The sequence below is a fragment of the Telopea speciosissima genome, chromosome 9 (assembly GCF_018873765.1).
Source record: "Telopea speciosissima isolate NSW1024214 ecotype Mountain lineage chromosome 9, Tspe_v1, whole genome shotgun sequence".
NCBI classification, from domain to species: domain Eukaryota; kingdom Viridiplantae; phylum Streptophyta; class Magnoliopsida; order Proteales; family Proteaceae; genus Telopea; species Telopea speciosissima.
The window spans coordinates 2,395,096-2,410,229 of NC_057924.1; the positions used below are offsets into that span (position 1 = coordinate 2,395,096).

The 15,134-nt window shown below is 39.9% G+C and overlaps 3 protein-coding genes across 6 annotated transcripts in view; all 3 read left to right on the forward strand.

Moving 5' to 3' along the window:
• On the forward strand, positions 1–4,885 carry LOC122639596 (transcriptional regulator STERILE APETALA). The gene is made up of 2 exons (XM_043832472.1): positions 1–270; positions 3,732–4,885. Exons 1-2 carry the CDS (start codon positions 1–3, stop codon positions 4,866–4,868), a joined length of 1,407 nt encoding a protein of 468 aa, XP_043688407.1. The 3' UTR covers positions 4,869–4,885.
• Positions 814–15,134, forward strand: part of LOC122639595 — a 27,419-nt gene continuing 13,098 nt past the window's right edge. For 2 of the 3 annotated variants that reach the window (XR_006329540.1, XM_043832469.1), the window contains exon 1: positions 11,602–12,306. Coding sequence is in view for 2 of the 3 variants with exons in the window: in XM_043832469.1 (XP_043688404.1) it covers positions 12,012–12,306 (295 nt within the window). In the remaining variant the exon portion in view is untranslated. Of the gene's footprint in view, positions 825–11,601; positions 12,307–15,134 lie in introns of those variants that run through there. The other variant, XM_043832470.1, reaches the window with a different exon arrangement.
• LOC122639598 (30S ribosomal protein S10, chloroplastic) overlaps positions 2,819–15,134 on the forward strand; it is a 31,875-nt gene continuing 19,559 nt past the window's right edge. The window contains exon 1 of one of the 2 annotated variants that reach the window (XM_043832474.1): positions 2,819–2,840. The gene's annotated coding sequence lies outside the window, so the exon portion shown is untranslated. Of the gene's footprint in view, positions 2,853–15,134 lie in introns of both variants that reach the window. The other variant, XM_043832475.1, reaches the window with a different exon arrangement.

A 15,134-nucleotide genomic window follows, 5' to 3' on the forward strand; every position in this document is an offset into this window, starting at 1 on the left:
ATGTCGTCTTCAGCATCAACGTCTTCCTCACAATTAGGAAGAGGAGGAAGAAGAAGAAGAGGAAGAAGAGTTGTTGAAGGTAGTGGTGATGGAGACGGTGGACAACGACGTCGAGGAAGACCTTCCTCTTCCTCATCTCCTCAACAACCACCTCCTAATGGATTTTGGCCTGAGCCTTTTGTTGAAGCCCTAGCTTTACAGGTCGCCATCGATGCTGTTCGCACCTCCGGTAGACTCGCTGCTGCTCCCGCCATCGCTAACGTCTTTCAGGTCTGCTTCTTTCCTTTCGATTTTCCTTTTATTTCCTTCTAGAGTGATTAGAGTTTTGCCAACATTTTCTGTTTGATTTGGTGATCTTTGAGCGAGATCTCAACGTGTTCTTGTTTCAAAATGTTGATATATAGATTCTAGAACTAACTAACTTCATCGCATATAGATTAGGTAGTGCAGTGACTTCTTATAGAAGAAGAGGTTGCAGATTCGATCTTCACAAGGAGATTTTCTGTTTTTTGTGCCTTTTTGTGTGTGTGTGTGAGACTTTCTTTTGCATCTGAATCCTGCATCATCATGTCTCTCTTTCTCTCTCTCTCTCTCCTTTTCTGTGAATGATTATGAAAACTGTCTCTTTTGTGATGATTTCCAAATTCAATCATGTTCTACGACTTAAATTTTTTTTTATCATAAAAAAGTTCTTCGTTCAACGATATCACATCGATCGTCATCATCATAGTATTCATCCCAGATTCATCGGAGTTTCTTAGTTTGATCGATGATTACGGAAATCCTGTGGCCTAACTAGGTTTTGTGTTTTTTGTTTTGTGTTAGTGGAAGTCCAAAACTCCAAATCTTAATAAAAATGAGTACATCAGGGAATTCTGAGTACGCCCACCACCTGATTTACTGTTCTTGACGATGATGATAGATGTGATCATGGTGTGGTCCATTGATCCGAAAATAGCAAAATAACAAAAAAGTGGGTTCTAAAACACTGAAATGGTCAAAGGTCAGCCCCCGGACGAGTTAGGGAAAGGGATAAGTACGCTGCCGCATGATTAGGGAAAGAGCTCTCTGTTTGTTATTAGAGATTCTACCCAAAATCAGTACAGTTTGGAGTACAAAGTTTCAAACGTTTGAAGCGCAAACCCCACACTAACCCCAGTCCTCGCGATGGCTACTATTAAGCTAGGTTGGGTGGGCAGGTTCACACTCAGGGTTTACAACCCATATCGGAAGGTCGTGTAGAAGCCCTACTTTTTTCCCAAGGTTCCTATCAGAATTATTTTTTTTTTTGTGGGGGTGGGGGGGAGGGAAATCCTTCGAAATTTGTTTCTTTTTTAGTCCCTTTACTCTGTGAGATAGTCCCTAATAATCTCAGGATCCTATCAGATTTTTCATTTTATGGGGAAGGAGACGAGAGAGGGAGGGGAGAAGATACCTAGATAGTTGTGCCTGTGCTATTGGAAATATCTCACTTCTAACTTTGAAAGTGTTACACACATCGTGAAATTACAATGCATAAAGGAGGGAGAGGGGAAAACTGAAATCCAGCTTTAAGAAGGGGGGGGGGGGAGTTTGTAGCTTTCAGGCCTATTGTGCATAGATAAGATAGATGATAGCTTTCTGTCCATCACTATCCGACACGACCCACGACAGTAAGAGTGCACTGCTCCATGTTCTGCTGGGTCTCTCGACTGCATGATGATGGAAAGACCGAAGGAGGGCTGCCAGACCAAAGCCAATGCCAAAGGATTCCATTCATTACTTACTTTCCCCTCAAGTCCGACCCCTCTTTCTCTCATGTTGTCATCTGAACAATGTCTTTTTTTGTCCTTTTCCGTTTCTCATAGGCATTGATGAAATATAAAATTATATTTCTGTTTCACGGTTGAGACGGTTTTGCTTGGTTTGATTTCGCAGTAGTGTGAGAGCCTGAGGCTGAGAGGGGCCTTTGGGGGCGTTTTCATTTGGCCATAAGGTGCCACCATGACCATGCCATGCCATGCGTGGACCGTCTTGGCTGGTGAGCACTGTTGGAACTCGAGAAAACAATTTCCAATTTTGGTTCTTCTTGTCCTGCTTGTGGGAGTATTGGCCAAAGTCCAAAGATGTTCTAACCTTGCCGACAACGTAACAAACCTAACCTCACACACCGACCCCTTACTTAAAAAAAACCCAAAATAAATTTTAAGTAACTTAGTCAATTTTAGCTGTTTTTTAGATTGTGTTGACAGTACTTCTTGGGGTTCATGGTTTTAGGGCACGGTATTCGGTATTGGATTGGATATTTGGTCATATTCATATCAGCACGGATTTGTCGCATCAGATAAGTTTTTTCTGATTTTCCTTGAAAAAGGGTTTTTCTTTTCACTATTTTACCTTTTGTCCGTATTATTGTATCTTCTACCAAAATAAAAGTCCATATCATTTTTTCGATATGGTATCGGTCAGGTATATCACCTTCAAAACTGTGAAGTATCGGCCATGTCTCAAATCATGTTTGGGTTGGAATCAGGTTTAAAATATACCTTAGCCTTAATTTTTGAAAATGGGAATAAGTCAGAATTAGATCCAAGTCCAATCTAATCCTATTCAATTTTTGAATCCCTGATTATGGTTGTTTTTTTTTCTTATTTATAAATTTGTAGCATACATACAATTTGCAACATTCAAGGTGGAAAAGTGTGGAGTCTCTGGTTTTATCAAAAACAAAAGAAAAAAGTTTGGAGTCTCTGGACTTCCTTGTCTAGGATTAGAAAGCTTGAAAGGCAAGGAAGTGCTTTGTTTTCAACCGGCGATTACTGATTAGAATAGAGAGAGAGAGAGAGAGAGAGAGAGAGAGAGAGAGAGGAAGAGCAAGTGTTGGCAAATGTGCCTACTCTATCATTAGAAGGGATCTAAGTTCTCAGAAAAGCCAAATCTTAATATTTTTATGGGTAGAGGTCAGGATTTTGTCTTCTTTCATTTCATACTTAATACATGTTTCTTACCCACCACCCTAAAATATTTCCCTCAAAAAATGAAAAACAAAATCCGATTGCAACTTGCGAGTCATGATTCATGAATACACTATACGGTCATGAACTCGTGATATCTTTCTCACTGATTGTGTTTGTATCTTTATTATTTTTTAATAATATATATTAATTAATTGGAGATAGCACTTTAGCAGAGCGATTGAAACTTGCACCAACTTGCATTATTTAATTAAATTTTACGTCAGAACGTCAGTCTCTCTTGGCCAGTTCACACATCTTCCTTTTGTACTACAAGACAAAGCAGCAGCGTCACGTACCGTCTAATCCCCCTGATACCCCCCTTGATGCCCACTAGTTTTCCAACTTTTCTTTATTTTCTGATGTAACTGTTTTGTGATGTAACTGTTGAGATCCCCCCTATAATCAATAAAATGGACGGCTGTGATTACGAGATCCTTATTTTGTCTTTTATATATTCCATCTGTGTAGTTAAATGAGAGGTTTGGTTTATGTCGGAATGTGTTTGACAATCTTTGCTTCCTGCACCCCTGCTCCCCAGTCCCCACTTCCTTTCTATGAATCTTTTTCCTCTTGTGTTGGGACACTTTTTTTTTTTTTTTTTTTTTATTTTTATTAGAGAGAAACCATGATATATTACAAGACAAAAGGAACTCACCAAAGGGAACACACTTTTTAGACACAGTCAACGGACACGGCACAGAGATTTGACAAAAGCAAATATCGGTCTCTATGCAGGTGTGCTCTACGTGGCGTGCTGTATCACACTCCAATCATCTGTGGCAGGATCTCAGTCGTCGAATCTGGAGACGTCAGCTTCTACTACGTGAAACGTGGCGTGACGAATTTATTTTTTGGCATCGTACGGCTCACAATTTCCGAATACGAAGGGCGGTGTATACTCGACTGGAGATCGACGACGGTGACTCAGACGGAAACGGCATTGAATTGATCTGCCGACGTCTCGCTCTATCAAATATGTTCCTCGCATGTGGTTTCGTCGACGGCTCCGTCCGTTTATTCGATCTGTCGTCAGGGCTCCACGTCAGTACATATCGATCCCACCATGACGATAGACTCGGCCGTTTCTCACGTGCGGTGTCTGGGATCGTGATCAACGATGATCCGAAGGTCGTGTTCGCAACCATGGACGGGGATGTCCACGTGGCTATAATCGGTGGCGCAGATACACGTCGTGCGCAAGAGGGGAACGTGGTAAACGACGGGGCGTTGGTGGACTTCGCCGGGTGCAGGAGGTGGTGGGTGGGGCTCTACGCTGGGGTCCCAGGCCGGGCGTTCCACGTGTGGGATGGAGTGACTGAGGAGCTACTCTACGTGGGGGGGACGTTGACAGACCCTGAAGCGGTCATGGGATGGCATATGCTTACTGAATGGAGCGAGTCATTGGGAAGAGTCAGGGTGTCGAGCCTGGAATGCGCCGTAGCGTGCACGAGCGTTGGGATTCTGGTTCTAGGGCTGCGAGACCAGCTAGTGTTGGGTAGCGAAGAGTTCGAAGAAGGGCTAATCGTGGATTCGTTCGACGTCAGCGGCGAATTGTGTCTGTTGGTGGACAGCTCGGGCACAGCAAGTGTACGACGGGTGGGTAACATGGAAGAAGTGTATGGGTTTAGGTTGAGGGGGGGTGGTGGTGGTGGTGGTGGTGGTGGTAGGGTTTTAGGGTGTATCAACGGCGGTTATGTGTTCTTGTGCATCGGAGGTACTGTAAGGGTGTGGGACGTGGAGCATGGCCGATCACTGTACCACTTAAGAGAGAGGATACGGGAAGAAGCGAGAGCCTTGATTGCTGATGAGAGATACGTGGCTGCTTGCTCTGGCAACACGCAAATCCATCTCTGGGATTTCGGGGCTCTGTAGACCCTAGTCCGTCTTCCGTAATGAATGTTTTGTTTTCTTCACGAGTAACCATGCATCGTGTCGTGCGGGAAAGACAGAAGGTGGTGGGGTTTGAGGACTGAGGAGAAGAGATTTAGAGTTTTTAACCATGTTTTATTGAGTAGAGAAAGAAATTAAATTAATGGAGTATTGGGATCTGCTCCAGCTTTGAAAGCAGCAGCAGAGGAGGAGGTTAGGAGGTATGGCTAACCTTAACTGTAATCAAGCAGGTCTTCGCAGTCTAAATTGGTTTTTTAAAAACTTTTCTGAACTCTGACGAAAGAAAGGAACGGAAGGGAGTTGGGGTGGTGGCCTGTTCAGGATTAATTTAATTCTATTTATATATGGCTCTGACTTTTGACCAAGGGTTGCATTCTTGCATTGGTAGCGTAGTAGTAGGAGTAGTGTCCTTTGTACTTTGCAGTAAGAAGGAAGAAATGGCGCTTTCATTCTGTACCGTAGTCATCTGTATGGCTTAGCTTTCGGATAGAGACATAAGAGAAAGAAGAGACTATCCACTCTCTAGAAAAGAGAATGAAGTTAGCTGCTGCAGCAACAACTAACAGGACGACCTGGGAAGTTTGCAGTTTTTCTTTGTTTTTTATTTATGTGCAGTTGAACTCTTTAAAGATCTAAACATCTAAAACCTCCCTCAATCTGATTCTGCTTTATTTATGAATATTGATAGAGTCATGTACGTACTCATATGACTCATCTCATGGTCAAAGCATCGAATTAATAGACTGGATTGGTTTTGTCCTTATGTTTGAATTCTGAAGTTGAAAGGCCTCCTTTATCAAAATCTCTTCTCTTCCGAGTGTTACAAAGAGTACTAATTGTTATAAGCGTGAAGTACATTGGTTCGTAGATTATAAGAAAGGTGAAATACTTTATTGGTCGGCAGGTACATTGGTTCGTAGATTATAACAAAGAGTACTAATTGTTATAAACGTGAAATACTTTATTGGTCAGCAGGTACCATTGGATTATTGGCTATAGGAAGTACATGCGGCTAACATGGTTTTTGGGATGGGTTGTATCTGATAGGGTTTAGGGTTTAAGCATAAGGTTGTTTCAACCTCAAGTAATACATCATCTATATCAAGTTTGGAATAAACAGGTTATTGTCTCCCACTATGGTTTTAGGTTAGATGGGTTCTATCTAGTGGGGTCCATCATAGTCTGATTCTATATTCAAATAGAGGGTTTAAGCACAAGGTTGTTTCAACCTCAAGTAATACATCTTGTATATCAAGTTTGGAATAAACAGGTTACTGTCTCCCACTATGGTTTTAGGTTAGATGGGCTCTATCTAGTGGGGCCCACCACAATTTGATTCCATATTCAAATAGACTTGTATTAGAACATATAAAAGTATTATAGAATATACCCAACAGTACTTGTATCAGTACTGGTATCAAAAGTGCCAATTTAAAAAACCTTCCCCCACCCCCCCCGGTGGGATCGTATCAATTCCTAAACAGCTCTACTATTCTATGGTTAGGCACCATGGGCTAGTTAATGGTTTTATTATTGATGTTGTAAATCATTTCATGATTTTACTTCTTCAAGCTGTCTAAGATATTGTAAGTTTTTCAAAATGACAACTGAGTACAAAATATAATTAAAGAAACATCTAGCAAACAAATATGTATATATCAAATAAGCAAGCTCATAGTATTAATGTTATCACTAAACAACTTTATAGAAACAAAACTAAAGGTTCATCAGTTGAACCACTAAACTAAATCCATAAAACTTGCCAATTCTGGAACTGTCTTGTTAGGTAATGCGATGGTCAGGGGTTTTAACAGGATGGTTCCTAGTTTTGATTCCAAATTAACACCCATAGGCTAAGACATGTGCAACCATGTTAAACATATGGGGTATATTCTTTAAGCTAGAATTAGATTCAAAGTAGGAGTGTTTATATATCATATAATAGACGGATGGGTTAAATTAGTTGCATGCTTTCTGATGTACAGTTTTTGTGTTTGCATGTATCCTCGGAAGAGATTACGAGTTTAGAACGCATTTTGAAACCTATTTCGTCTTTATTTTCTCATTTTAAAATGCCTTCTACAGATTATACACAACTTATCACAAGATTGAGTTTCTCTTCACCCACGGTGAAAGCGGAATTCCTTTACCATGGTCAACAGCACCATTAGATTGCATTAGAAAAAGATGAAGGAAAACTTAGTCCTTAATCATATTCCATGAAATTTTTGTTTCTACGTTTTCTCATCCCCCTCCCCTCCCCAGGAAAAAGGAAAGTGAGAAATTTTTGTTCACAAACATGAAACATATATGCCAATTATATGACTGGTCACTGGTGATTTAAACTTTAAAAAGGCATCTAGAATTCCATTTCATTATACTTCTACTACTGATCTGCATTCAGCTGGACAATATACATCAATACCATACAAAGGGGGGAATTAAAATTACAAAAAGATTTTCAGTTATTTATCTCAAAAGCTTAAACCATTAGATAGAGAAGCCTAACTGGTTTATCAAGTCATTTAATGTGTCGTTCATTATTTTAGATTATTCCCCATGAGATGCTTCTCTTTAGGGAATTCTTTTTTCCATCTGAGAGTTCATTTGGCATGACTTTGTGGCTTTGTTGTCGATATCTAACCTCTAGTGTTTTGGTAAGTTTGGGACGAAATTTTGCTGCCACCTAGTTGTAGGAATGTTCTTGCTAATATCCTTTTTGATTCTATTTCTTTGTCTGTGAAAACATTGTTGCAACCCGGGTAGCAGTAAATTTTTTTCTTCAAGTTTGAGTTCAATATGGCCAATCGAGACCATATCTATTTATTGGTTAGAACAATGAGATCAACTATCCCATGACATCGAGATGAACACAGATATAATTCGTATTCGTATCTATTTAAGGGAATGCGGATACAAATATTTCAATTTAAGACTAGATATTGTCTGATCTATTCAGGTCCGATTATAAAAATATGATTAAAAAATAGTTTTATAAATATTATATATAATACAAAATACCTTTATCAAATTTGCTGCACATTACAAGTTATTAAACAATAAATTATTAATAAATAAATAAAAAGATTCATGAGAACATATCTGTAATTTCAGATATGACACTTTAACATCAATCTAGTGGGCCGGGAAGTGGATTCAGCCTTTCCTCTTTTCTTCAGTTCTCCACTGCTAAATATAAACACTCAGACCGCAACGCCACTCTCTTCAAACTCACAACTCCACTCTCTAGTCTCTACTATGGGTTTAAATAAATAGTCGAAAGTTCATAGTCAATTCGTGTTCGTATATGTTTATGGAAATCCAAATATTCGAAAAATCGATCTCCAGAAACTAACTAAATCTGATTGAAAACTAATTGCGTACGGATAGTGATATATCTGATTTGAATTCAATCTGTTTTCATCCCTATTTGTGACTCCTTTGGTACAAGACCCATGCCTTAGTATCACCGATTCATAATGGGCTTTTGCGACGAAAGCAAGAACAACCAGTATACTAACTGGATTGAGTCCAAGCGAGTTTAGGAACTTAGAATTGATGGATTTTGGGAGGGTTAGATATTGCCAGATTGACGATTTTCTGGGTTGAGCCCAACCTCTTATCAGTCAGGCTTTGTTAGAAATTGTACCCGAGAAAGCCCACACCAGAGCCCAAAATAAAAGCGTAAGCCACAAAACCCTTCTAATTGGGCCTACATCCAAGTCCAAAATCCTAAGCATGAAACCTATGACTATTATATACCAAAAGGTCTGTCTGTAGGCTTTGAGATTAGCGTATGGTGTGCATAACGCATTGGTTTCATATCAGATGGTTTAGATCTGAATTGATCATATGAGTATTTTGTAAATTAATATAAAATGAAGTAGTTAAACTTGAACCAACTTCATGTTTAATTAACTACTAGGTGCATGGATTCAAAAAACGGAATCGGATTGGTCGAATGGCCGGTTCCGATCTGAATTGGCCGTGACTGTTTCTGATTCCGGATGTTCTAGAGCGGTTCATTCAGTGGAATCAGAACAGAATCATCTTCAGCCAAATCCGTGGTAAGAGTCGGTGAAGAATCGACTGAGATCAGTCTGACCCTTAGAAACCCTTCTTGGATTGGCCTATTCAAATCGACAAAAATCAGGATCTGGCTAGGTCGATTCAATTCTGATATTTTAAATCATGGCCAAGATAATTCAATATCAATTAGTATCCGTTTGATAACTTTATTGTTGTTTCTGTGTTGAGAAATAGCATAAGAGTTTTTTCCGTTTCTATGCTGACAAACTACTTTTGACCCGCTTGGTAAACTTGTTCTGGAAATGTTTCCAGATGAGTAGGATGTGTGTGAAAAATTCATACACAGAGATCATTCACATCTTCCAATAATTAAGCAAAATATGTTCACATATCCTGTTTAAGAGAAAAATGCTACTATGAATGAATTCAAAACCCCAATTTCCGAACTTTAGATTCCTCAAATCAACAAAATGAAGACATCGATGTTTGTTAAAATCACCTGAGCTTGGTGAAGAACCACCTGTTTTTTCATCCTCCTCTATCTCTCTTTGCACAAGCTCGAGTTCAAGAGGGAGAGCGATAGGAGACAGAACAGTGAAAGATTGGAGCAACAAAAGAGGGTTTGGGAGAGACGACAAAGAGAAAAAAAGGGGGAATATCTGGAATAGGGTTTCATCAGATGGTATGACCGTATGAGAGAGAGAGACCGAGATTACTTACTAAGCTTGAGAAGTTCAATGAGGATCCATGGCACCTCTGGTTTCAGACGCAAGAGCAAGTTGGAGATGAGATTTCTCCTCTAGTTCAGTCACAAGAGGGAACTGGAGATGAAAGATCTTAGCTTTGGTTTCAGTAGCTGGACATGAGACAAGATTCACATCGCAAGAGGCATGGAAACTGTGTTTCAGTCGCTGGAGATGGAGATGGTCATGTGAGATTCAACTCATCGTAAGAAACTTCATCGGGAACGATTTCCCCTTCATCTCTCTCTGGTTTTCCAGTCGACGGGTCGAGTTGCAGATTGAAGAAGCGTCGAGTGAGAAGTGAGAGATGTGTATTGTGAAGTGTTTGTCCAAAATTTCCTCCTTTTTTATCGGGCACACTTTTGTAAATTTTAGCCCAGAAACGTCAGAACATGTATTTGATGTTCTGTCAAAATTCTTCCACAAACCATAAATTTCGATTTCTATTCCCAAAAACACTCAACAAAAACTCTCTGTTATCAAGCGCTTTTTATGGTGTTTTCCTGTTTCTCGTAATAGAAAAACACCAAAAACTGTTTCCCGTAAGGTTATCAAGCGGATTCCACTTGTTCGGGTTTGAGCAGTGTGGTCAAGGTTTTAGAAATATGTATTGGATTGGTTGTATCAGCCGATCTGTATCGGTATTGGCTGACATCGATATCAATATTGGATTGTGACCTTGTATGGATACAAGGTAAAATGGTAAAAATATGGCTCCATATTTAACCTGAGTGTGATGCAAGGTTTAGTGTAAGGGGAATTCGACGAATGGAAGGAAAAAAAATCCTCTGCAAAGCTCCAATCTGGTGGTGCATTGTAGTGTGGGTCTGAGAGCTCGACATTTGGAAGTTGCGACATCCAATGGTGCCGAGCTCAAGAAGAGAGAAACAAAAAAAAAAACTGCATTGCATCGAGCTCGGACCATTGGATGAAGCTACTTCAGTCCTTCCACGTGTTGAGCTCTCATGGTTGCACTACAGCGCACTGCTTGATGCGCACTGTAGAGGATTTTAATCCCGGATGGAATCAGTCTCTGCCAATTCCAATATGATTCCCGATCACTGGAATCACCTTAAGGCCCTTAACCCTAGAAATCATGCCGGGTATCGATGGAGTAAATCGGGCTGCATTGGGATCGGTATTATCCGATTCTGAATCAAATTGGCAAAAGTCAACGATCCAATTCCGATTTAGATCACTGGAATCACCTTAAGGCAATCAACCCTTGAAATCATGCCGGAAATCAATGGAGTAAATCGGGCTGAGTTGGGATCGGTATTAGCCGATTCCGAATCAAACTGTCAATAATCAACGATCCAATTCCGATTCAGATTAGTACCAATCTTGATTTTTGTTTGGTGATTGACGTGAGTTTGGTCGAGAAATTGTGAGATTTAACGTTTAGCGAAAAAAGGAATCTCTGATGCTAAAGAATTGTGTAAAGGGGGATCGATAATACAATTGTTTGTTTTTATAGATTTCTTGTATTATTTTTCTCTTCTAATAAGTTCTAATCCCTTGGATTATTTTTCTGTTTCTCTCCGAAGCTCTCGTTCCCTCTCTCTCTCTCTCTCTTTCATAACAGTTCTCATGGGATGTGAAGTTCCAAAGCTCAGCAGCACTTCCGACTCAATTAATGGCTTCTCAATGTTTTCCTTTTCTCTCTCCTCCTACTCCTCCTCCTCTGTCATCCATCTTCTTCCTCTAGCTTCGCGTGCGAAGAAGAAAAGGAAGCCCTCTCCTTTGCTCTAACAAAACCTCTTAGACTCGAATTCTTTCTTCCCACAGTTCCCTATTTTTGAACTGTGGTACCCATTTTATTTCCTCGATCTCCACTGCAACAAACGCCGCAAAGTTGTTTCCTTTGTGCTGGTAGGGCTGTCAAGCTAAACTCAGTTCTCTCTCTCTATTTTCTGACTGGGAACTGTTTGGGGCTTGATTTTATTGCCTTAAATGTCTGTTTCTATAACTTTGTACTGATCTTAATTGGAAGTGTCGCTAGTTAGTCCTTTATTACAATGGATTCTTCTAGTTTAATCAGGTAGTCCAGAGAATTAGTTCGATTTCTTAGGTTATTCCGGACTAGGACCAATTTTCATTTATCCTTCCTCCTTTGATCCGTCTCCGCACTCCCCCTCTCCAAAGTTTCATTCTTTCTGCTAATTTCTTCCTTCTCTTAGTTTCCTGGAGAAAAAAAAGGGGATCCTGATTCTATTCCCTTTGCGCCTGATTCCAGCCTTTTAGGCTGGGTTTTGACATCTGATCGCTTTTTTTGTTGATATATGAGGGTCAGGTTTCTGTGGGATTTGCATTGTTCTGGTGGTCGGTCTTTTGGCGCAAGCTTTCCGTAAAGATGTCTACAGATGTTCATAGCTTCGTTGAATGGAAAGAAGAGTTTGTTTCTCAGGAACGCGGTAATCGTATAGTTTACTATTTCTTGAAGGATGCTGCCGGGGATTCCGTCCTTGCCGTTGTTGGTACAGAGAGGAGCCTTAGGCACATGGTTTATGTAGTTGCAGAAGACTTCTTACAGGCATATGGGTCTGAGAAATCCATCAATGTAAGCTTCAAGTGGAGATCAAGGAGAGAGGTTGTTGACTGGCTCACGTCCATGCTCATGAAGCATCAAACTTCGCATGATGATCCAAGTATGTACTGCGTGACACAGTTTTATTGGAACTAAAAACTTTCCGTTTTTTTGGTTTTCTTTTTTGTTTGTTAAGTTCCATGGGCTCTAGCATTTCGCGATTTGTCCTTCACTTGAGCCATTGCTTAGTTGTGAATTACGTTTTTTCTGCACCAAAATTTTTGTTTACGTTTTTTCTTTCACTAGGTAAATTTTATTTTGTGAATTTTACCTGGAAGGCTTGTATATGTACTCAGAACAGAGCAAAAAAAAAAGTCCTGTCTAAATAGGTAGTTAACAGTTAAACCATATTATGAGGCTCTCAGCTGAAAACTTCTTTATTGAAATCAACAGACGACTCCCAAAGAAGTGGAAGTATTCCTAGGCAGTTGTAGAAAACAGTACTTTGTGACGAATGAAATATTATATTGTCAATATAAGTTTAAATACAAGAGAGATGGAGAAGATTTCTCCATGATGAAAGCTCGTCAGTATCCTAATACAAGGCAACTAAATATGTACATCAATGAAAGAATCTAAACAAATAAGGAAAGAGAACAATGGAAGATTTGTACACGTGAAAAACATGTTCAACACTCCCCTTCAATTCATTGATTGCTCCGTACGAATTTACAATGGAAAAACTAATAGCTTTCATCACGGAGAAATCTTCTCCATCTCTCTTGTATTTAAACTTACATTGACAATAGAATATTTCATTAGGCTACAGTCACAAAATACTGTTTCCTATAGCAGTTGTTCTAAATCCTTATAATGCACAGCTTCTCCTCCAACAAACCCCCTACCTCAACCCCCACACCCCCCCCCCCAAAAAAATAATATTATATATATATAATAATAATAATAATAAAAGAAAGAAGCTGTTGCCTCGGTTGGCGATGTATCCTTTTGATCCGTTACCTTCCTTGTTGATGCGGATAAGTCACCTGTAGAGCTTATTTTAGTGAAAATAAGCCTTGGGTTGGGTTATATATGTATTGAGCCTTTTATTCCATGTTTTTCATTGTAATGGGCCTAAAATGTGGGTACAAGGTACGCATACAGGATTAGGCTTAGTAGTATAACTTATTTTCATTCCTAGTTCAAGTAGGAATAGCTTGTTATTCATTATGTTTTTTATTTCAGCAACATTGTAATACTCCTATTCATACTAGGAGTTGGTTCTCAGTTTCATAGTTTGATTAGGAGTTTATATTTCAGTCTATATAAGCAATGTAAGGCTGCAGAGCCAGATATGATTGAATGAATTGAAGTTATTGAGTGCTGTTTAGCCTTAAGAATCTGTGAGAGACAGTGTGAGTGGGATACCATAGACCTGAGATAGGTTTTCTTCTTCCTCCTTCTCTGTTTACCGCTAACTACTGCTGTGTTTGCTTCTCTGATCGATATCACTAGTTGCTGAAATTGTTTGCTGCCAGATTTCAAGAAGGTTGTTTTCCTATTATATATTCAATCCCGAACATAAAGAAGGGGGTTTAATTCTTGAAATAAGACCTAAATAAACTAAAGAATAAAGTGGGGACAGTTTAGGAATAAGAGAAAATAAATAAATAACAAAAAGGGACGAAAAGAAGGATTGTGGGGTGGGGCCTAGGGGTTACCGAACGGAGTCCTATTTAGAGTCTACTACTCCAAAGAGGGAAACGGCAGAGGTGAAATGACTTCGAAGGAGGACGACTCGCTGCGGGAAGCTCCGAAATCAGGTATTTTTTTTTGTTTGTTTCGATTCTCTGCTTCTCGCTTCTCTTCTCGACTTTTTTTTTTGGGGTTTTCTATCTCTCGCTTCCTTTTTTGTTTCTGGTTGCTGGCGGAGCACGAGGCCGAGGGGGGAATTGATTGAACCTGAGGGAGAGAGAAAAGAAAAAGGGCGGTGAGGAGGGTCGTCGCCGGGGGCCTCAGTGGGGCTAGGTTTCAGTGAGGGGTAGTGGGTTGGGGAAAAGAAAACAGGGACGATGTAGGGTTTTCTTTTTTTTTTTTTGACTTCTCTGTCATGCAACAGAAACGACTTTTTTTTTAACTAAACCCTGTTGAATGAAATCACAGGTGTGGGGAAGAATAAGAGGGTGGGGCTGCCTGTAGAATCGAAAACGGTGGGTTGGCTTTCAGTTGGAATCGACGCCACAGGAAAAGGGTTAGGGAAGGAGATGGATCCTTCGGCTCTGATACCAAATTGGTGGAAGGGCCCGTGGGGGGAAGGGAATATCTGAGAAGAAATCAGATTCGCAGGGGGAGAGGGGGAAGAAGAAGATCACACAAGCACTTTTGACCATGCAGGCACTCGCAAACAATTTATTATTCCATTCTATTCAATTTATCTCCCAACGATGGGGAATTACATCATATATAAAGAGAAATAAAAGACTCCTAAAAATAACGACTAACTCTCTAATTAGGAAATTTATTCAAAGAAGGAAACTAAGAACAATTGAGAAACCAAATATCCTACTTATCTAACTTCTAAAATAAACTAAAAGACATTATTTCCCCAAATAACATAAATTCCTAAAATCCTAGGAGAACCAAAAACTCAAACAGGCCCCGGTTCAACTTCCTCTGGATACCCAACTGGGTTTGTGTCGGTCCAAGGTAGTATGTCTGCATCAAAGGGGTTATTATCCTTCTTGTCAACTATTGTTTTCTAGAATTTGGTGTTATTCTGAGGGATTTGAGTTCTCAGTCAGTTTTCGAGTTTCTATCTGAGTGGGGTTTTGACTTGGGATCCTATCTAGGACGGTTTGAGAGTTGTTTCAACCTATCCCTTCCCCATCACTTGTGTTCGAATTAAGTGAGGCCAACCCTTATTATTCTCCTTATATGATTCCTATTTTG